At 35.6% G+C, this 24,696-nt stretch overlaps 1 protein-coding gene across 1 annotated transcript in view; it reads left to right on the forward strand.

Moving 5' to 3' along the window:
• Positions 1-24,696, forward strand: part of LOC150105451 (integrin alpha-PS2-like) — a 536,973-nt gene that overhangs the window by 52,776 nt on the left and 459,501 nt on the right. The window contains exons 2-3 of the mRNA XM_090394825.1: positions 12,524-12,645; positions 14,033-14,139. Of these exons, the coding sequence (XP_090250951.1) occupies positions 12,524-12,645; positions 14,033-14,139 (229 nt within the window). The remainder of the gene's footprint in view (positions 1-12,523; positions 12,646-14,032; positions 14,140-24,696) is intronic.

A 24,696-nucleotide genomic window follows, 5' to 3' on the forward strand; every position in this document is an offset into this window, starting at 1 on the left:
GGTCTGCACTATAAATGTTTATAAACTTTGAAAGAGTTTTGTTTAATAAGATTTCCATCCAAAGGAATTTTCTTTTGAGGTGCAATCTTCTATCCAAATCATTAGAGATTTCTCCATTTTTTTCCATCAGAATACAGATTTCCATCAGTATTAAAAAACTTAGCTCTAGTGAGTGAAAATCGTGATTTTCACTCACTAGAGCAAAAGCCTAAAACATAAATTGGCTATCGGAACACGTGTCGTGTGTGTAGCAAGTGGCGATGGTTCAGATTTATTTCTTCATTTAAAAGTTCCCTTACTATACGTGTCGCACTTTGATGTGGCACTTATCTATCCCAATGGCTTTAACAGACCTTTAAGGCCCACAACCTTCCAAGCATGCTTGGAATTCATAACCGAAAATACGAGTATAGAATTGTCACTCCTGTGCCTCGAAGTATTCTTGGCCGTATCACTGTGTGTTCACGGGTCCGGTTTGCCTGCTTGCGGGATGAAAATCCCCAGATAAACTGGCAGAAAAAACCCTGCTGTCCACGCCCAAGACCGGCTAACTTGGCTATCGCAGATCCTTAAGCACCTCACGTCGGCGACGGGAATCGAACCTTGGACACTCTTTCCCCAGGCATATGGTTGCGAAGCCACCAGCCACTAGGCTAACCGCGCGGACTACTTTGATGAATAAAGGTACTAATAATTAACACCTCGTTATGCAAATGAATTGTTGCTTTGGAAATGCAAGATTTGTTTCACATTAAGTTAGAAGGTAACAAATGATTTTCATATAATTGAAACAATATTGACATTTAATGCGAAATGTTAATTATTAGTTCGTTGAATAAGAATACCTTTGAAAGATAAATGCATAATTTTAAACTGATTTTTGAAATTAGCTTTTATTTGGATAATGAAAAGATTGTGAAGTTATCTATCATAGTTATTGTAGTTTTAGCTTTTATTTCATAATACTGATTTAGTTTCATTTTTTTTTTTAATTCCACTTGAAACTTCTTTCTTAAAAATCAATTTTACTCCATAACGAAGCAATATCATGAAGTAACGTGAAGTCACTACGATACAAAATCATATCTGTCTATCTGGTTTTTAATCAGCTGTATGAATTTTACATGAACTGCTCTTTCTAATCTGAAAAATGACTTATCTTATTATTATTTTATTTTATTTTGGTTTTTACTACTTCAGTAAAAACAAATCAGTATACCAGTTTTACAGTTTTACGATGGCAAGCTGTGTTCTGAAAATAACAATTCGTATGAAACGAATTTTAGGGTAGCTAATAATTCAAGACCAAAATATATCGTGCAAAAGCGAGGCGCTATCGATATGTATATCACTGCTAATTTCAAATCACTGGCTGAAATAAAAGATCAGTCAGAAAAGAAAAAGAAAAAAATAAATAAATAAAAGGAAGAAACCAAAAAAAGCTTATATTTTTTAGATTTCGTTCAGACCTCATTATCATGTTTTTTTTTTGGTAATGTCTTTTTAAATGTTTTTGTAAATTACAATTGGAGTCATAATAAGTATCTCTTGGGCATGGAAAGAGTAATTAATGTGTTAGCACCTCCTGATCTTCCATTTTTGATATCATGCCAGAAAATTGAAGCAATAAAATAGAAGAATTTACAAAAGTAAATTATAAATCAATGAAATATATAAATAATAATAAAAAAAATTATGATTCTGATTCCACTGGCTGTTTGGGAAATACAGTCAACAGTAAAACTATGTTACCAATGTGGTTTGAAAATGGAAATGCAATCCATCAAATCTTTCTTTCTCCACTGTGAATGGATAGTATTCGGTTACGATCGTGAACTATGAATGAGAATATTTGAATGTAAATCTAATTTTCAAAGTTTTTTTTTTTTTTTTAGGATTCATCTGATCAGCGAGCAGATGAATTACAATTCTTGAGGGAGTTTAGAAATGTAAAACCTGCTTGTTATGATGTTGGTCTGAGCACTGAGGATGAAAGTAAAATTACGTAATGATTGCTCTGTTATTTCATAATGATTTGAATGGTTTAGTTATTAGTTTATAAAGGGAAGACCTGCTAGAATATAAATAAATGAACCAAAATTGTAAAATATCAAGTAAACAATATTTCAGTAACTTATTAGGCTCTGGTTGGATATCATATAACCTGATATTTTCGAGGCTAATGAAATAACAACGTTGTTTAATGAGATCCCCGAAAGAGACGGAAAAGGAATGGAAATTCTTCCGGAAATTCTAATTTATTTCGTATAAGTCATGGAGGGGATAACTGAAATCATGCACCAAACAACAGTTTAAATTGCAGATGGAGAATAAGCAACTAAATAAGAGTTTAAATCGCAGATGGAGAGAAACTTATCAAATTGATATTTTCGTTTACCAGGATAATGGACTTTTTAAACAAGAGCGAGAAACGTTTGTAACTAAAACAACATAAACTGGAAAAACGAAACAAGACTAGATTTTTAGATTAGATAGAAAACAGCAAAAAGAACATTGTGATGAAGAAGCTTTAATACCAAGCATCCAAAAATCAGTATTTATTAGTTATGTAAAATAAACAATTCTGCTGCCGATCTACACTCTCTATCATTACCTACAGTTGAGCTCATGGCTACCAATGATTTTTGAAGATTTCGGGACATGAATACAGCAGGCAAAACGAAAGCCATCTTATTTTCCTGAAACCTAAGTGGCATTGTTGTCTAACATCATGAGATTTCTGTAGTTAATTTTCTAGAAAAATGTTTTAACTTTAGGTGATACAATAATTTGTATATTGTGTAATCGTATAATTACTGACTCATACAGATAGGATTTAATACAGTCATCCCGACAAGAACCAAGGAAGTGAGGAGGGTAAGAACAAATATCATTCTGTGTCTTTTGGGATAATCTTAAACCTAAAAATCTGTTTCCATTATTTTAAATATCCAGTCAAGTATATTTAAGAAGGGAGAGAAAAATAATTGAAAGATCGCCATGCATTTTTAAAGCGTTTCATTGACTTCAAGTGCCAGGAATTTTTATCTTATTTGACTGACTACTGTTCTTGTATTCTTTTGCTCGGCAATGTCCCCCTTCACCACCCCTACCCCACCACTTTCTTTCTCAAGAAAAGAGTAAATGCTTGTAACTTAAGAAAAATCTAGCCATTACTTTATGGTGATTAACTAATACATGCAAGTACAAACATCGCAAATACTAATCATTACCCCGCGCTGCATTCCATTTCCCTAGACACTCTGCTTCTTTTAAAAACTGCTGTTGACATGGCTTGCATGCTAGACACGTTCATCTTTGTCACATTTGAAGTATTCATTTTGTCTCATAAAAAAGTAATCGGAGCGCTACATTGAAAGCTTTTAACGATAAAAGGTAGTCATGTCAAAGGGATTTCTGATGTTTTCCTCATTTATTAAATGTTGTTGGAAAGGTAACTAATGTTCCATTAAGACCAACAAATGGCTTTCAGTTTTCTCTTTCAAGTTCTTTCATTTAATTGATGTTTCATGCGTAATCCGATTTCGGTTCGGATTAGGACGCCATCTGCGGTGTCGTGTGTAAATAATCGAGTTTATCTTTTTACGCTTCCGCTTCCATCTCTACTATTATCTTATAGCTTTCATCTTAATATGAGAGAGATAGATTGTGTGTGTATGAGAGAGAGAGAGAGAGAGAGAGAGAGAGAGAGAGAGAGAGAGAGTTCTGTCTCTCGTAAATCCATTTCTGGTTGCGTTGATTATGAATAATCTCCGTGGTGACGTGTTGCATTGCATTAACTGAATTGCGAACCTTCCAACGCCAGCCGTAATTACTTAGCATTTCAGGAACTCAAATGTAAGCATCAAGAATACAGCGCACTCTCTTTTAGAAGTGCTGTGTTTTTAAGGAAATGAATACAGAAAGCAAGGAAGCATTAATCATTTATCATGGTTAGGAGAAATATGGCTTCTGACAGACGAAGATAAATTGTTTTTTTTTCCCACGAACACCAATATGCGCTTGTAGTGCGCCGATGTTTATATCCAAAGGAAGACGGATGTAATTTGCAAGTTTTACTCTAAAACACAATCCGGATCTACTAAAAGCTAGTTCTGTTGCTACATATTAGGTAATTTAGTGACGTCATTGCATCACGACCAAGCAACAGAATGTCCCTAAAGAACAAATTGATGTTTTCCTTTGAAGCGCACATTGAGAAACTTGATAAAAAAAACAATTTAGGATTATTGAAACCAAAGAAGAGGAACGATATATCGTATAGTAAATGAATACTGTGGCTACTTGTAACCATCACGTCCGTAATGAAATTTGAAATAATCAAGGCATCTTTAGGAATGAATGAATGTATAATATATGACGTGTCCTGGCTCAAAACACAGATGATATCTGAAAAGACATGATCGAATAGGATGGTGTTAGCTGAATATTTTAAGCAATATGCGGAATTACGAAGCAGTTAGAGAGAATTTAAAACCTATTGATACAGAAATTCTCCTTAGATAGCAGTTTACGTACGTGAATAGAGTTCTATTGAAAATAAGAATAATTAACATAAACAAGGTAATGTAACCAACTTATGTGGTTCGCTATCCGTTAGTGGTCATTCTTGAAATAATACAAACGTAATGTCTAAGTTCAGGCAAGTTTGTATGAAAAATATTCATCACATCCACGACAAATGTCACGAATGTTTACACCAATTCAGAGGCAAGCAAAACGGAAATAGTGCAGGAAACTGCAAGCATTCCGTTGCGAATATAATCAAGTATATAATTTAAAAATTGAAAAAACAACAACAACAACTGAGTGTTAAAACATTCTCCTGAAACACCAGAGGGTTCTCATATAGTTCCACTGAGCTATTATTTCATATCAATAAAAAAAAAAATAAAAATAAAAACAAAGATCAGTGCTCAAGGATTATTTGGTTTTAAATGTAAGGTAGGCATCCTGGTTTGTCCTTGGCTTATTTAAAGGCCTAATGAAACATTCAAATACATACCCATATCAAAACTGTACATTAGCCAACACAATATAGCACTTTTAGCAACACTATTATTTTTGCAATAAACTCTAAATAAATTCTTGTTGTTTTTAGTAGTCTGGTGACAAAATTGAATAAGGATCATCAATTTTAAGCAGGTGCCAATTCTCTGAATTTCGTGCTCATGTACTGATTCGATGGCCAAATTTTAAATGATGCTCGTCGACGATAATTGATTCCCCTACAGCAGCGTTTCTCAATGTGGGGCGTACGCCCCACAGGGAGAAAGGCAATTTGAATATTTTGGGGAAAAATTAGAAAATGCACATGTACATAACTTTTTTAGAACTTGGCTGACTATTATGCTAGAGGGGGCATCAAAATCTTTGAGACGTTGAGGTGGGGCATGATCCAAAAAACGTTGAGAAACGGGAAACTGTTGAGAAACTGCCCTACAGTAAACAAGACACCTTACTAAACTAGAAGAACATTTGATTGAAAAAATATATAGAAGTCTAGCCTTGCAAAACATTTATAGCTTCTTGCTTCTCCTAAGTCTAGTAGCTGACTGGAAAAACGTTTTTAAAGCCTTTTTTCACCGATTTCCGAGTTAGTGGATCTCTGGCACGGACAAGTAGGTTTTTTCTCCTGGAAACTTTGGTTTTTCGTCCCGTAGACTCAATAAAATCACCATCTCTCGGTACAAATCCTAACAGGATTTGGTACCGAGAGATGGCAGCACTTGTCTGTCCACGTATTCATCGGTTGCCACTTATAATTAGTGAGCGTCTTGGAACAGCAATTCTGATTGGCTACAGTGGAGATTGAACTGCCCTCTCAGTCTCCAAAAGCTAGATATGGTTAAAAGACCTCGCCTAGTTAAGGCCTTTTATAAAGTAAAAAATGTAGCTGCTTTTTTTGTTTCTGCTAAAATGCTCATTTTTTAATTATGATTTATCATATCAAAAGTGTAATTAATCATCACAGAAATGTTTTCTTTTCAACAGTGATGGCGTGAATGCATATAAACAAATATGCACAAACATTATCTTCGAAATCTCCAGTTTTTTTTTATATAAAATGCATGGATTTTCACCCTAGTAATTAATGCAGGGGCCAAAAAGGTTACTGTGTAATATTAAACTTTAATTTTTCAAAAATATTTCTGTTACATTGGTTAAACTGTAAAGTACGGTGATTGCTATCACCATACTTTCTGAAAGAAGTCCTATTCATTCAATACTGTGGACCTAAAGTACACTAGTATTCACTTTTGATTATTTTAATCACATAATCAAAAGTGAATTTAAATTAAATTCACCTTTGATTATATGATTAAAATAATCACATAATAATTCACACACAAATTAAATTCTTGATTTAATTCAATACCAGCAGGTCATCTATGTCAGGGCTGTCCAAAGTACTACCCGTTGGCCGGATGTGGCTCGCGGTGCGATTTCTTGCGGCCCCGGCGGGTTTTGATTTTGACGAGGGAAAAAATAAAATAGCAATTTAAATCGAATGGATATTAGATATTTTAATTTTATTACTAATCGATAATCTCGATGTTGATAATTTTATTTGATGGTTTTACACACTTGTTTTTCAAATATTAGATGTGTCAAAGAAGCGTTGTTACACTGTTTTGTTCAACGCGCATGCTCTGGGAGCTCACGGGGAACGTGAGCGCACGACTAGTGCCCAATCAGTGTTGTTCGTTTGTTCAGCTTTCGAGGTTGTGTCGCTGCTGCTCATCAAATTACTAGATACTCATTGTGATGCGACCCTCGGATAAATGTTTTTTTTTTTTTTTAATGCGGCCCTCGGATTGTTGGCCCTAAGGTTGGACAGCCCTGGTCTGTCATATACAAGATGCGAAATTGTATATTTAATATTTTAGTAACAGACCCTTCATATCTGAGTCTGTTTTGGCGATGCTGTTTTGTTGGAAAGATCTGGGTTCAAATAACGCCTAGAAAATGAAGAACCTTCAAATGGTCATTTCAGTTTGAAGGTGAGTTAGCCAGTCTCGCGTAGAGGTGGATGGGTTTATTCTATCGGAAACACAAAGTTTTCAACGGGGAAAAAAAGCGGCCTAGGAAAACACTCACTTGACAACAGCATTATTATTATTATTATTATTATTATTATAAAAACCTCCATGGAGTCAAAGACTCATCGTGGGAGATCCACTGTTATACACACAGTTTATCATACTGCCTTAAATATATTCACTGTCTCTGCACACACCACACACTCTCGGGCAAAGTATTCCAATCACTCACCAATCTTCATGCAAAAAACCTCCTCACTCCCTTGCTCACACCCTCCTTATACAGGTTCCAGGAATGACCTCTTGTTCTCCTACTATCCTCACCCATTCTGTGCAAAACCACCCCGACATTAAGCTGGTAATAACCTCCTAACAGCTTATATATCTCAATCATATCCACCCCTCCTCCTTCTATCCACCAATTTCTGCAAATTGCATTTTGTCAATCTGTCTTCATACTATACATTCCAGAGACCAGAAACCACCTTAGTCAATCGCCTCTGAACTTTTTCCAATGCAATTTCATCTTTTTGAAAACCAGGTGACCAGATCTGTGCACAGTAATCCATGTGGCCTGATCAAAGCCTTATGCAAAGGAACCATAACATCCTTACTTCTACAAGTCAATGTCCTCCGCATCATTCCCGTTATCCGCTGTGTTTTCTTCGCTATTTTAGTAACATGTCCCCGAAATTTTAGGTCTTTGTCTACAATCACTCCCAAATTTCTCATTTCCTCTACCTCTTCCAAAATATTTGCACCGATTGTGTACTTTACATCCCATCTCTGCTTCCCAAATTTCAAAACCTTACATTTTGAAACATTGAATTGACATCCCACTTATTTACCCATTCAGCCAGTGTACTCAAGTCCTCTTGCAAAGCTACAGCATCCACACTACTCCTGATAGCTCTCCCCAACTTTGCATCATCTGCAAACAACTGCACATCACCATTCAGACCTTTCCTCTTCTGGGATATTGCTCCTCCATAGACAACTCGCTGATACCTATCAGACAGCCAATCTCCAATCCAGCGAACCAATCTACTGTTCATCCCCATCCGTTCCAATTTAATTACCAGCTTGTCATGTGGCAATTTATCAAACGCCTTTGCAAAATCTAAATATACCACTGTATATGCAACACCCTTATCCAACGCATTTGTCACTTTATTATAAAAAGTAAGCAGGTTGCTAAATCATGATCTTCCTTTAGTAAATCCATGTTGGTCGCCAAAGAGTATTTTTCTGTTGTCAACCCAATTCTGAATCTTATTCCTAACTAACTTCTCTAATACTTTGACCACAACTTCAGACACACCGACTGGTCTATAATTCAAAGCCTTACTCTTATCACCTCCCTTATGAATTGGAACAATTTTACCTTCTTTCCACTCTTTTGGAACTTGACTCAGTGAGAGACTCATGTTAAAAAGATATACAAAAGCTGTTGTTAACTCTCTGGCACATTCCTTCAAGATACGTGGTGAAATAACATCAAGTCCCACAGCCTTATTTACATCAAGTCTATTCAATTCCTCATATACTTCCTGTTCACTTACTAACAGTTCCTTCTCCTTTCCCACTGCTTTCAATTTCTGCATGATGCCACATTCACAAGAATGAAATATCTTTAGAAATTGCTCACTAAATATCTCAACTATATCCTCCGCAGCGGTTATCATTCCTCCGTTTTCACCAATCAATCTCCCATCCTACCATAATCATTCATTCTTCTACTGGCGACATATCGAAAAACTCCTTAGGAATTTGTTTTGGCCGCTTTAGCTAACTGCTGCTCATACTGCATTTTTGCTACCCTTATCAAGCTAGTCACCTTCCTCGCCTGCTCTTTGTACTTCTCATGCAACTGGTTGTTATAAATACTCATTTTGTGTTTCTTTCATAATACATTCTTCTTCCAGATTGCATACCTTATCTATTGATTCATCCATTTTACACCCACTCTATTTACCCTCTTGACCCTTGGAATACACTCTGATATTGCCTCCACCAAATAGTTCTTGAGTATGGCCCAAGCAGCATTGATATCCTTCCCATCCAGTTCCTCTTTCCAATTTATTATCGCAAGCTGTTTCCGGGGCTTTTTGTAATTACCAGTCTTATAATTCCACATATATCTCTTTCTAACAGACGTCCTCGAATGACTGGTCACCCTGCAGGTGATCACCTCGTGGTCACGCTCACCAACTGGTGGAAGATTTGACACCTCATTTATAATAACATCATCTGATGAGATGATCAAATCCAATACTCTTGATCCTCGTGTACCCTCAGTTATGTGCTGACTAAGGTAATTATCTTTTAAAAACTCCAAAAATTCATTTTCTTTAACCCCAGATGCAGTCTTGCTTCCAGTCTATATTATCATAATTAAAGTCGCCCATAATGATAACTCGTTTCTTGCTAGCTAGGCCAATTTGCCTATACATTTCCTTCTCATTATCCTCCATATTACCAGGTCTATAGCAACACCCAACTAAATATTTCATCCTGTTATCTTTAATCAGGTTTCCAAGATGCCAAATTACTTGCTATGAGGGTTCATTGAGCCTGCCATGCAAGAGAAATGGGAACAGAGTATTTTAGTATACTCTGGATTTAAGAGATTGGTAACAGATTATATATCTTGTTTGCTTACTAAAGGGAAATATGATGAAAAGGAATAAAATTAATTATCAAGTATAACATCTTATCCAAGTAAGCAAAAAAAACAACAAAAAACACAACTTACTCCATATGACCGCATATTGCAATTGATGATAAACATTGGTGCAGGAACTCCTATTCTACTGAACAGGTGCAGATGGAATGGATGAATAAGAAAGCGGAGTTAACCGGATGATCCAGAAGTTTGACTGAAATTGCTTGTTTACTGCTTATTTCTCAGTCACAATTTTGATAACAAATTTCTAGGATTTAAAAGTAAAGCAACTTCCCAAAAGCAAAGCAATATTCCATTACTGGAATAATGCGATTTGTGAAAGAATAGTTGCAGAAACGATAATTGGTGTGTCTACCAAAGTGCACGTTAAAGGACAACGTTTCCAACATTTTCGATTTTTTAAATGATCATCCTGCCTGGAAAGGTTTGAAATCTTTAACTCATTAGTAGCAGGCTCAGGTCATGTTATAAAGAATAAGGCCTTTTCGAACGTCACAACCTTGTCGCAGTACGATTCAAAACTGCAGTTCTCTGGTTCCAAAGGTAACGATAGCCATTAGGTTACTTAATCTAGCAATGGGATATTTATACCAATACTCAGTGAAAGTGGTGCTTGCATCCTCTGCGCTAGGTCGCTTGAAGATAGACTTAAGTTCAAGTCTAGTTGCCGCATTGGAGGAACTTTTTCTAAGCCTTTCTTTGACCGGTTACTGAGTTAGTTGATCTCTGGTATGGGTAAGCAGTTTTCCAGGATTTTTCCCCCGGAAAATCTGGGTTTTCGACGAACCCTGCGGTCTAGTAAGCAGGAAAGAAGCTGAGTGGTCATAACGTTTTGCTGATGAGTGTGGTATGATATTCTATACATTGATATCCTAGTTAAAAATTACGTATTGATATACTAAGAAAATTACATCGCTGATCTTCTACCCCAAAATTTCAAATAGAAATATCTCCTTAAATTCTTATAATCAAAGCATGCATTGTAAGACTATAGTGCAATATACAAAGAAAGTGATTCTAGTGATGAGTTTCGTGGTGCTCATCACAAAGTAAACTTTCTCAATCTTTAATCTCGCTCTGCCTGTCTGTCATTGCATCACTGCATAGCTTACTGGCTCATCTATACAGTCTCAATTAAATCACGAGCATTGCTGCACGTCAGTAGGATTAGCCAAGCAGTATATTTATCAAGGTTGTAAAGTATGGGTTGGGGGTCTTTGGTAGTGTATAACAATGTTATAAATATAAGGAAAACTCAATCAAACACTTTTAGAATACTATCACTTCGCGTCAACAATTAATTCGCTCTGCTATTTGACATCAATTATTTCTAAAAAAACCTGCTGATGTCCTTTGGATGAGAAACGTTCAAATACACTGGAACTTAATGAGCAGCATCTGATATACTCTCTGGCATCTTTACCGTATATGTTAAGCGCATGCTCGCGCAAGCACGCATGCACGCACACACACACACACACACACACAAAGTTCCAAGGCTGCCTCAAGTTATTTTAAGAAAAGGACAGTCTCGGTTATTTCACACCGACTTCCCCCTCTGAGTAAACATTCGAAGTAAAATATGGATTTAGAAATGTGACCTCTCGGTACACTAAGGCCTCTTTCTAACGAACAGGCCCTCATCTATAAAAGCATACTGTAAATACCGAGGTGTAGACAAGTCTGACCGCGTTGATGAACAACATTCGGTACAATTTTCTTTTCACCACCATCCATCCATTACTCCAAGCGATCTATAGTGTGTTACATGTGGTAAACTTCAAGGCTACTGACCCAACAAGTGTTTTTATTTCTGAGTATTAGTCATACTGTAATACATTTATTCATGCCTTTGTTATGTATAAGATTTTTTTTCCCTTTTTTTTTCACATCTCATTTTAGTTGAAATAAAAATTGTTTCATGTGAAAAATGAGAAGTTCGATAAACAATGGACAATAATAAGTGGGTAGAGCCAAACTTTTTCTAAATTATTTATATAATTTAGAAATTATTTATATAATTTCAAAATAGAAAATCATTTTCTATTTTGAAGTTCGATAACTGCAAATATTTATTTAGTATTTTCACTTTCATTTCCAAGCAGAATTTACTGTGAAAATTTGTCGAGTGGTTTCATTCAGAGCTAAACAGAAAAGATGACTTCTGCAGAACAACACGACAGTTATATTTAATCAGAGAAACAGTCTTCCAGTTATGAAACTCCAATGAAGTAGGTGCAACCAATAAAGGAGAAAATTAACGAAGTGTTCTTGTAACTGCTTCAGAACTCAGTTAAATATGTTACAATGCATTTTCTAGTATGTTATTCTGCTAATACCTGTTACTACGAAGACAGCCAATGCCGTTCCACTTGCAATTTCTAATTACAGAGCATGCGATAAATCCAAGAAAGCTCCAAAAGTTTTGTTATTTGTTCTTGTATCAGGCGAGTCCCAATAAGTAATAAAGTTCGCATAATTATTTAAAAGTTTACTTTACTGAAGAAAACTTTAAAAAGTAACTTCTAGTTCTTACAAGATTTGAATAGTAAATGTCTTTAAAAACACTTTCAGTATAGTATTTTACTAAATATTGCACTAGCAAAGTTACATCCTGGAGTATAACTGAAGAATTTTCAAATAATAATAATAATAATAATAATAATAATAATAATAATAATAATAACTAGTGGTTTCAAGTTGAAAAATGTACGATGTGTTCATTCTTTTAATTAATATTATTCACAATTATGATTTTATTTGTATATCTTAGGTTACTAGTGGGCGCTCCTGAAGCTCAAACTAATCAGCCGCAAGTTACTACAGGTGGCGCTGTATATCGATGTAGGACTGACGTTAGGGGCACGTGTACTCAAATTCCTTTTGATACTACAGGTAAGTTGTTTATGTGGTTACGCGTAATGCAATCTGGAATTACAGTATTTAGTATAACCTCTTTCTTTAATTTAAGAAATCGACGAAATCTAGTCGGCATTTATACTAACAACTGATGTTTAGCTATTTTCGAGCTAACGCAATTACGTCATTCCGGCGGCCATTGGCCATTATTTCTGTTTTCTTACATACAAAAAAACATTCCAGTTTACATTGCAAATTAGGTTTGCAACCTAAATTCATTAAAATCAAAGTGAAATACTCGCGGAGAATAATAGCATTTTCCCGGTCTCCCATATAACAACCTAACAAAATTTGAAATAGTCATACTAAATATGTTGCATAATAAACATATAGTAAACAAGTGAATAATACAGATCCTGCATAAATAGGCTTGTGATTTTTAGTGATAAAAACATATACAGTATATATATTCTGCATTCTATCAGGTGGTAAATAAAATACAAATTACACATTAAATTCATCCAGAGTTCTTATTGAGTGAGTTTTTTTTTTTATATTTTATTTTAAAATGCATGTGAAATGAATGGCCCTTTGCAGATTAAAAACTGTTGTGTTAAAATAGTTTAGTGTGAGATGAACTTCATCGCTAGGTGTGAGATAACCACCCGGCTCATTGCAGGTCTGAATCGATTAAAAATAATATCTACTCACCCTCGACTCTGATGTTCTGTAGGTCTTGCGATGTTTCGTTTGTGAGTCAGATATTGAACAATTGATAAAATAAAGTAGAAATTTAGCGTAGGCTTACATTACACAGCGTTTTCTAAGAAATTATTTCTACATGTGTGTTGAAGATGTACTGCATTATTATTATTATTATTATTACTATGACTACAGCAAACTAAGTGGTATTTAATTAATGAAAGACATGCTCAGACAAATAAATCATTACATCGTGTTCAAGTTTATACTTGAACTGTATGAGCGCGCGTGCATGTTCGTGTGCGCTCACACACACACCTGGCTAGCAGTTTGTTTCATGGCGAAAACTAGTGGTGTAGTAGTGATTATTCATTTTCACTTTTTTGTTTGTGCCCACAAACTCGTTAAATTTCTTAATGTTAAACTAACTTTTTTCCTTTAATAAGGTAATAACTAATCCGACTGCGAATAAAGAAAAAATTTAATTATTCATAATGAATTATTTAAAAAAAATTCAAATATTTTATAATATTAATTATAAATACAATATATTGAAATTCAGAATTAAAAATAAATAAATAAAATAATAAATAAACGAAAGCAGGCAAAAAAATAGCTGTAAAAATAATAAATAAAATAGTTTTTATACAAAAAAAATGAATGTTTAAATTCACTTATTTTATGTCTTTTTCTGAAAAATGCCTTTTTCTGTTTGTTTAAGGTTCAAAGTTTACATTTATTGGGGATAAGGAGAATCAAACAGATGAAAAATCAAATCAGTGGTTCGGTGCTACAGTTCAAAGCTCTGGAGAGGATGGCGTGGTTGTGGTAAGTTGAGCTATCCTTTATTAGTAAAAGACTAGTTCATTTACTAAATAAATAAAAGTTAACTCCGAGTATTTAAAATTCGCAATTCGTTTGTGAACACGTCTCCTTTCGTGGGGTAGTTGGAATTCGATATTCGAATATCAAGTAAGGATATTCGATAGCTGATAGTTCAGTTAATGCTGAGTTCCTTTTACAGTAATATCTAAGTTATTATTTATTTCTTATTATTGATTTATTATTAATTCTTAATTTATGTAGAAAGATGGTAAAAATGTGACGCAGATTATAATTCTCATCCAGACAATTTTTATTTTAATTAATTTATTTTATATTTTGAATTTGACTTAATTTATTTATTTATATTTTGTTTTTGCGAAATGTCGTCAGAAGTGACGTGCGTATTAAAACGAATTTCTTCCATATTGCAGAAAGTGATTAGCACATCTTAAAAATATTATGAACCACATCTTAGCGGGCAGCATCCCTACCTATTCATCATTACCCAAAAGATATTTTTGCATTGATGATCAAATTTATAGATGGCGTGAAGATCGATGAATGAGCTCGCATTACAGGCAAACCTCGCTTAACGCGATAATTAATCCATCAATTCATGCGCGCTAAGCGAATTCTCGTTCTCGTTAAGCGAATGCACTAAACAATAGGAATAATTATAATTCATCCATCAGTTAGCGTAAATTTAGAAGGAAAAAAATTATAATATAAGCTATAGTAGAGGACGAAAGCATCAAAGTTAATAAAAATCAATTGCTTAAATTTTTATTTAATGTCTAAACATTGATTGAGCTACTTTTTTTTACAAAAAAAAATTTAGTAAAGATGTTTGAATCGTGCTCCACTTTTTCATCTTATCATGCAATTTGCGATAGTGGGGGAACGCACGCTTTATCAAGATTACGGCGGACTTCGAAGTTTCGTTCCATATCAGGATCAACATCAAACAGAATTTCCTTAGCAACTGAATATAATTGAAAACTAGCTCAAGTTCTTTCGCAGTTAGCTTCTTAGTCGTAACATTCTCTTCTTGTTTGCACTCATCATCTTCTTCTTCATATGCACTCTGTTCTAGTTGAAGGAGATCATGCTCGCTTAACTGTTCTGAATGGAAATCGAACAAGTTTCTCACATTTTTATTATCCAGTTCATTAAATCCAAGTTCTTTTCCAATTGTGATGATTTCTTCAAAATATTATAACTTGGATTTCGCGCACGATAAACTAACATAGGCTTGAATTTAAAGCCACCTTCTGCATTGCCTCCTAATAAGAGCGTAAAACGATCTTTATATACTTTATATCCTGGTTGAGATGCTTCAGTTTTAGCTAGGTAAGTTTTTCTTGGCATACGCTTCCAAAAGAGACCGATTTTCGTGTACGTTGAATATTTGCCGATCGTCATAATCACCCTCCTTTAATTAACCTTTGCAATTCTTCAGGAAACTTGGCCGCAGAATCTTTATCGGCACTAACAGATTCCCCAGTTATTCTTACGTTATGCAGTCCAGCTCGATTTTTAAAACTGTCAAACCATCCTAAACTCGCAGTAAAGCTTTCACATTCCTCTTGAAATTTGGTCTCTCTCAATGAGGTAAAAATATAGAGAGAGCTTATGCCTGAATATTTCCTGTATTAAGAGGTATTCTTTTTTGGTTATAATCCTCAATCCAGAGTGATAGAAGACGATCCATCATGATCATTAAATGGCTTTTATTTCGGGTGATCTGCATACTTAAAGAAGCAGTAGTAACTTTTCCTTGTTCTTTGTATTCTTTGCTCTTATTTAATATAGTCCAAACTGTACACTCGCTGTTTCCCAGGTCTCGCACAGTCATTGTATTACTAGCACCACTTTCATGTCTCTTAATGACTTCCAGCTTTTCCGCTCGCTGCAAATCGGCGCCAAAAAATTTCGCGTAACGTAAAAAAAATCGCGTTAACTGATTAATCCCTCACGTAAAGCGGGAAATGGTATCATTTCACTCAATCGCGCTAACTGATGATCGTGCATAGCGAATTCGTTAAGCGGAGTTTTCTTGTATTTAGGATACTGTGTTTTTGATAATGTATTAGCAAAACATTCATCACAGCAACGCGAACTGTTGTGTGTGTGTGTGTGTGTGTGTGTGTGTGTGTGTGTGTGTGTGTGTGTGTGTGTGTACTGATGGGTGACGGTTGTTTTTCTCATTTCAAATCAGTGACTTTACGACGTATTTATTAATTTGAGTACTATCAAACAAGATAACTGATGAAAATTCATTACATAATGCTCTATTGCAATGCCAGTGTCTACTTTGCGATTTAATTAAGTGATTTTTACTGTAAAAAAAGGGCAAGTTTCCCTGCCTTATGATCTTCTCATATAAGAAGTATTTTTATGATCGCAAGGAAAAAACAGTCGATTCATTGTCGCATGATCATATACAGTATATTGCAAGGTGCAGTAAACGGGTATACTCCGTTTGCAGGCCTAATATACTGATCTCATTTCCTTTGGTGTAATATAAAAGAAACAAAACAGCAGCTTATGATGTACCGCATCAAGGAATGGTAAATGGACTTTAATAATCGATTTCACGAAAATCGTCTGTGTGCCTCATCACTGTATGCTGCGCATAAATGTGTTCCCAGATATTTGTCATAATCTCAGATGCCAAACACTGTGAGAAGAGCGATGTTAAAGACACTTTCCATAACTCTTCCAGTTTCCGATCTTATCGCCTGTGACTTACTCGAGGCTATACTTGAAAGAACAAACCACTCGCTAATCCCTTTCCTCGAACAATCGAGCAGCTGAAAACCTACATCTAGTGGCAACGAGAACCACCAAGAGCCACGGGGATAGTAACATCTCAGGTTTCTCTCTTTTCCTTTCCTTCACTACCGACAACGAAGGCATAGGTCATACTTCAAGCAAAACAAACAGCGCAACTGTAGACTAGCAGCCAAGCTTCATATACAACTAGTGCTAACCAGGCCACACATAACGTTGGTATCCAATATGTTTCTTCTTAGTACATATTGCATGATATTATTTCTTACACGCAGTCAAGTCATTAATATATACTTTGAACTCTTGAAATTGCTATGTGTTGAAAAAAAAAAATTTATCTTGTGCAATCAAAAAATTTTCTTTTTCGAGTTTAGTCCAATTAAAAATAATAGGTGAAGTTACTCGTTTCTGTTAAGATAAAAATGTTATTGCAAACAATTAAGCTGCGATTCGCTAAATACCACTTTGTACTCTGCGATTTCAATTAGGAATGGCGCATCTTGTAACTTAGCAACAAAGTAGCCCTTAATCAAAATTAAATCAAGCTACACGTGGATTCTTAAGTCCTGACTTCTGTCTAGTCAAACATTTTCTCTCATTGGCCTACGAGGAATCCTAATCTCAGTCTCCGAATTTAAAATATCTCACAGAAGTGAACATACTTCTGTACATTCCATGCATAATTTTTGGCTATTATTATCAATATGTTTAATTTGTGCGAATATTTGTGTGTGCATATATACCCACGTCATAACTCCTTGGCAATGGTTGGATTGGTTTATATAATTGGTGGCGTCATTATGCATATTGAACCAGCTAAAAAAAAATGAAGTACATTTGCCTTTCTAAAAACGTAGCTATATGTAAATCTTTACGAGAAAGATAGTTACAAAACGTCAAGAATCGTTAAGGCAAAAATAACCGAAGAACAGAGCTAACATCAAAGGTCGTGCGACAGAAATAGGTAGATAAACACGATTCCCGTGGAACACAAATACAGTATTTGAACTTCTGTTTCACATCTATGAAAGATGAAGAAATTCTTGTTGAATATCCTAGCTTACGGAACAAGCAGAGGCTGAAACATTGGAGACAAAAGTATAAATAGCATTACATGGGGGGGGGGGCACAGAAGGAACTTGCAAACCGCTTGCACACGCGAGAATGAAGAGGGGGAGTAAATGCCTTGGGTAAAGATAACGATCGCTCCTTGGTGTTTGTATTAAGCAGACAACTGTCTTCAACCTGGAGGGGAGGGAAAGGAATGCGTTTCTTTTGCGTTCAGCTCTTTGTCACATTTATATATAGCAATAGGGGTCGACTCCCTAATGCATTCTTTCCATCTCGGGGCGCCGATACTAATTTCCCCTCTTCATCTTTCCACCTTGAGAGACATAGGTATAGCAATCACTACCACGCATATGTCATGAAACGGTGGAAAGTATTTGTAGAGCAGAATTGGAGTGGGTCCCTAGTGAGCTTACTGGAAACCCTGGAAGATTCAATAATACAATACAAAACTGATTCTTCTCATGCAGCGATGCAGTAAATCTCGAACTAATTACTTATTCAAAGTTTAACTTGGTTTAGGTTTTTTTTGATAAGGTCTTTTGGCGTCACCTAAGTACAATACAATATATTTCGACCTTGACATTTTCTGTATTGGGATTTCTTAGAGCTCGTCTGCAGTTCTTTATTTTCAGTCTAATTATAGGAAATCGTTGTTTGTTCTAATTTAAATGAAAATCAGTTTTACTTTCCAAGGAGTTGCGTCCTTTAATGGACTTTCACAGAGTCACCAAATCGACTTTAAAATCAATTCCCTAAACTGATGTGGCACAGAAGAAAATGTTTACGTTTCTTTAATGGAGGAATCGAATGCTGAGTGTAGTTGCATACTTGTAGTTAAATAAAATGCGAAAAAGTATACAAAAATATGCAGCTTTTTCGACGAAGTTAAATTAGTAGCCATGAATAAGAGACGTGCAGTAATTAAGCTGAAGTTCTTTATCATCTGTATCTCAATTAGAGACAGTCGATCTTCAGACCCGAAACAATGATATAAAACCATAAAAAATGAGTTCAGATCGATGTTCTTTCTCTGCTTTCGGCCACCTGGAGAAAGAAATCATAACGAAATATGAAGATAACATAAAACACTCAAGACAAATGTTACGCTGTAGATTAAACCATAAACACAGGCACATCCATTCTTCACGTGCTGTCTTGCGGATGGTATGTTGGTGCAGAGTTCTAGTAGTCCTTTGTAACCCGTTTATATATTGGCTTATCAAAGTATGCCTTGTGTCTTCAATCAGGCCTAACGTCAGTGCTCATATTAAGCTTACGATAAGGCGTTCTGTCATTATCACTTCGCGAGTTGAGCACGTGTAATGTTACGAAGCCATTCTCCATCCTTCATATATGACATCCACGTCTACCCTATGCGTGTACCAATCGAAGCAGTCTTCGATGACAGATGTGGTACTTGTACTTAAGACACACTATTCAAATTGAGAGAGAGAGAGAGAGAGAGAGAGAGAGAGAGTGTGTGTGTGTGTGTGTGTGTGTGTGTGTGTAGGGGAGTAGATAGAGACGAGAAACATGACTGTGCATGCGCATTATACTCGCACACTCATTCAGAGTTGAGTGCGTTCGGACCAGCTGACCGTCTCAATTTTTGGTTTCATTGGTAGTACTTTGGTGTTTCAATCTCAAATCGATCCTTCTTAGGCAATGATTGAGGTTTTTCAGTCCCAGAACCTTGAATTTTCTGTCCCACTAAATAGACAAACTATTCTAAATATACTGCATACACACAATTTTCTTATATATTAAATCAATAAAATGCTATGTGAGTCAACCACAGTATTAATGTACCATCGTCCATTAATACCGTGGTTGAGATAAAATTAGATAATCTGGTATCCTCGATCTAGAGATCCAATAGTAGGTTAACAGTCCACTTCAGAAAATCGTTTCCTATCTCAAGTCTTTCTCAGTTTCCTCCAATCCGCAAACATTTTCACAAACATTCATGCTGCAATAGGATTCTAACTACAAGACTATTGAATGGAAAGCGGATACGCCATCCTCTCCTCTCGGTCAACCAGGTCAGTAACTATTAAATGTACCTTGAAATGTGAGTGTTCTGATTCTCCAGTATAGATTCGTCTAAGCGTGATAATTGTAATGTAAAAATTATATTTCTTTCACCCCATTTCTTCATAATAAATGTTATAAACATTCAGACTCTTATTTGAAAGCTTATTTCAGGTTTTGTTTACTGATGGTTTTGGTTTAAATGCTTAATAATGTGCTACATAATTCCTTCTTCACCAGTGCTGACTTTTAAGTGTTTCTTTTAAGTTGGTCAGAAATAAAGATTTTTATTCAGATTATCTGAAACATTCAGTTCAATACTTTGAAAGTCATTTTTTGCGTTTTGTTTTTGTTTTTAAAGTTTAATACTTAAAAAAATTCATTTGATATCCTAAGATGTGTTGTATTATGCACATCAATATTTACAAATCTGTAAATCATTTTCTTCTAATGTTTGTTAAATTAAGATTTACTGAGCCATATTGTAGCATTGCAACATTTGACTCTTTTGTTGGAATCAGCCTGCCATGGTTTATTACTCGACAGTCTTGCGCCAGACTGCATTCTGGGAGCTAGTTAGGACTAAATTATGTTGCTTGAACTTTTGTCACTAGTTAAGTCACAATAGGAGTAATTTCTTCCACATCCCTTATTGCGGTAAAGCCCACACTGTTCAGTCACTGTAATACTGCATCGTTGCATAATGCAAAAACCTCTCATTATAATGCCAGACCTCTGTTCACTACAAGAAATCTAAAGGCCAATTACCACCGTGTTATCCACATTTCGTACATCCCCAATGGTCGACCCAACACGTGTTCCTCATCTCTTTTTCCTTCATTTCCCCCTTGAGCGTTCTAAAGGATAGATAGCTGCCACGTTTTCTCCTGTGGCGGTGGCTAACGACCTGCAAATCATCGTTTCTCCAGACCCCAGCTAAACTTTGTTTTTATTTTATTCTCCCCCCCTCCCCATTGTCTCCTTTGAAAGTAAGAGTAATACAGTGCTATTGTAGCCTCGTACAGCATGTAGCAACGGAAAGAGATAGGGAGGACAATCATTCCCGAACAGAAGAGCTAATTAGAAACATTTGTAATTTGTTTTCAGTATCATAGAATTAACCATGTATCAGTAAATGAATTGTGTAAATTATATTATCGTTTACTCTCTGGAGTTTTAGGAATATATACGATGAGAATAAAAGTAGTGCCCCCATGAGTTATCTCATGCCCCTTTTTTGTTTTTAAATTATAATTGATGTAATGGCACTAATATGATTTGCTATATCTCTGGTGTCTTGATAACGATTATATTTTATTTGTTTCACTTTTTTCCCACAAAATACTCCCGCACCTTATTTTGGCACCGCTTCATTTCATTAACGTATTCAGTTCACTGATGTTGCAGCAAAATATCCCTTGTTTAAGGCATAGCATAGAATAGTTTCCTGTTGATGTGTTTTGGTGAGACGTTTTGTTTCCAATTTCCTTTCTTGTTGAATTTGGTATAAAAAAATTATTCCTGACTTCCTCTTTGCAGCACTTTATGCATGGCGACTGGTCGCTCAAGTTTCTTTTACTGTTTAGATAGACATGGCACATCTCTCTTGAGTAGAAAACTCAAAACGAAGCCCTATGGTTGGAAAGACCCGAATTCGAATCTGGTAAAGGTAAGTTATCGGTCATATACAGAGATTCCTCAAAATTAGCAAACTGGTCCAGTGAGCACACACACACATCTACAGGCATAAAGCACTCGTCCTTGGAGATTCAACAGAAGAGTGACATGCCAGCTGTATTAAAATACATGCCAGCTGTATTAAAATACATAATTAGGAGACTCCACCCGCCCTAATACACGCAAAAGTGGAAAGGGAAGGTGTGTGTATTATAGCACAAACAACATCCCACATGCTTATTGTCTGATTAAAGAAATTTTACATTTTAGCATGATAAAAAATAATGACTCCCAAAACAAATAGACTATGACCAGATTCACTGTGTTCAAACTGCATCGAAAAGTTTCAGCGAAGAAAACTGATGAAAGGCCTTATAAGTGAAAGTGCTCAACAAATATGTTTAATCACACACACACACACACACACACACACACACACACACACACACACACACACACACACACACACACACACACACACACACACACACACACACACACACACACACACACACACACACACACACACACGCGCGCGCGCGCGCGCACGCACGCACGCACGCACGCACGCACCCATCAAATTTCGGATTCAGTGATCTATTTGGAATCTATAATCTAACGGAAGTCTTTTTTTTTCTGTATGCCAACAGCACTAACATAAAGTGTATTCTGCATTGCATCATGGAAGTCTCATGCATATTGATAGTTATATGTACATCATCCCTATTCTTTTGTGTGTGGTATGCAACACGCATATTTAGCTTCTGTTAATGTTTAAACAATTTAATGTTTAAACTTGTTTTGACCCAAGAAGACGAGTTTGAGTCAGACTTAACTGCTAACCTCATTAATGGCGCCAGTATTCACCGTCTGTATACTTACAGAGGAATTAACTCTTATTTACCTTCTTGAAGCATTTTCTGTATCGCTGTTGTTAGTCCTCTCCTTCTCCCAGTAGAAATTTAATGCTCTGACAACAAATTACCTAAGTTACTGCAGCTTGATTTCTCAAGTCCTAGCACCGTATCAACACTACTTAACTCATAACCTTACAATGACGTTCGTGCTTCTCGTCCAGATTTATAACCTTTGTCTTCCATTAGCACAGACCAAGTGCCATCTTTTGGCGAGAACGTGGAAGCGCCAATGAGCTATTGTTTGCTGGTAAAGCTTAGTCTGTTTACATTGTTGGCACTTTGGGCCATTAGTTAGCTAGCATCAACTGCTTCCCACTACCGGGTTACTCTAATGTAAAGCTAAGAATCTCAGCGGTGTAATGGCAAGTAACAAAATAGTAACAGGATTATGGAGTAAAGCGATATAAGAAATTCAAAAAGACGAAGATTGGTATATTTAGACTCAAAACTTTCCCAACTCCTCATTGAGTGTTTACTTTAAGCATTATTCAGATAATTAGTTCTACGCCTTCTGACAGAGAGCATTTATCTTCCAGGTTTATTCTGGCCGAAATAGCAGCTCAGCACCAGTAATTACGAACTCAAGTTCTTTGAAGGTTAGGAAGGTAATCCTTCGGAGTTCTCATTACTGAACTTCATAGTTGTATATGTAGATAAGTTTAGATTAATGTTACCATCCACTAACATATTCTTGCAACGCTCTCTATACTCGGATAACGCACCCAACCTATAGTAACATTTTCGCTCATTAAGAGCATTATAGAATCACTATTCTATAATGCTCATAATGAGAAAAAATGTTACAGTGTATATCGGGTATATGATATGAATAAAATTTTATTAACCTCGGGGCTTCCATTATCAGCGAGTGTTAACGTTACCAGGAAATCAAAACGTATTTGTATAAAAGCTTTACATATTCATATTACTCCATCTACCGCAACATTTTACATAAAATGTAGTAGATAGAGTAATAAAGTTCATTAAATTGAATGAACAGTAAAAAGAAAGATAAAGATGCACAGATTTTATGCTGCAATTTCTCTACTTTTATGCCCTTTCTGTTCTGTTGTACATTTATGGCATTATCTTGCAAAACAGTGTTGGCCTCAGTTGGATACATGAAACCAAGTTGCCTAACTGAGAAGAGTAACTGTTTGGATTCCCAATAGACTAAGTAGAGATATAAATAAATTTATTATAAATATTTTATGATATAATGTATGATAGTTCAATTGTACAAGGATGGTGCAAAAACTGATGCCTCTAACTACCGACCTATCAGTATCAGTGGTGTGGTAGTAAAGATTTTAGAGAAGTTGGTAAGAACTCGCATACAAAAATGGATAGACAAACAAACTATACTCTGCAAGTTGCAGCATGGGTGTACTAAAGGAAAGTCTTAGTAATTTGCTCATATTTTATAACAACATTACGGCCGAGTATGATAACGGGGATGGATACACTATGATAATGTTGGATTTTGCTAAGGCATTTGATAGGATACCACACTATAGGCTGTTACGTAAACTGGAGAATATGGAATTTAAATAAACTCTTAATTTGGATCAGGGAATGGTTGACAGACAGATATTAGAAAGTATACAGTGTACACCTTATACAATGTATAAGGTCTACAGTGGGTGTGAATCTGCCAGATTTAAGGTAACCGTGGTGTACCTCACGGTTTAGTCCTTGGGCCATTATTATTCAACCTATACATTAATGATATCAAGCAGGGTCTAACATAAAATGTGCAATTGTTGCCGTTGATGCGAAGATAGGTATGGCAATCAGGGATAATCAGATATTCAGCACTTACAAAACCATTTGAATAGGCTAAAAATTTGGGTAAAAGAAATAGTTGTCAGTTATTAAGTGTAAAGTTATACACTTCCGCGATGAGATTTCCAGTGGCATCTTATATTAGCGGGGTTGTGCTACAAGGAACTGAGGAGGCAAGGGATCTTGACGTAATGGTGAATAGGAATTTAAAGTTCAATTACATAACAAAAGTTGCAAATACAACTCAGAGGATAATTGCGATGTTGAAGCGAACCTTGACATGTAA

Source organism: Typopeltis vanoorti, chromosome 6 (assembly GCF_054136105.1).
Source record: "Typopeltis vanoorti isolate ZY-2024b chromosome 6, IOZ_Tvanoo_1.0, whole genome shotgun sequence".
Taxonomy (NCBI): domain Eukaryota; kingdom Metazoa; phylum Arthropoda; class Arachnida; order Uropygi; family Thelyphonidae; genus Typopeltis; species Typopeltis vanoorti.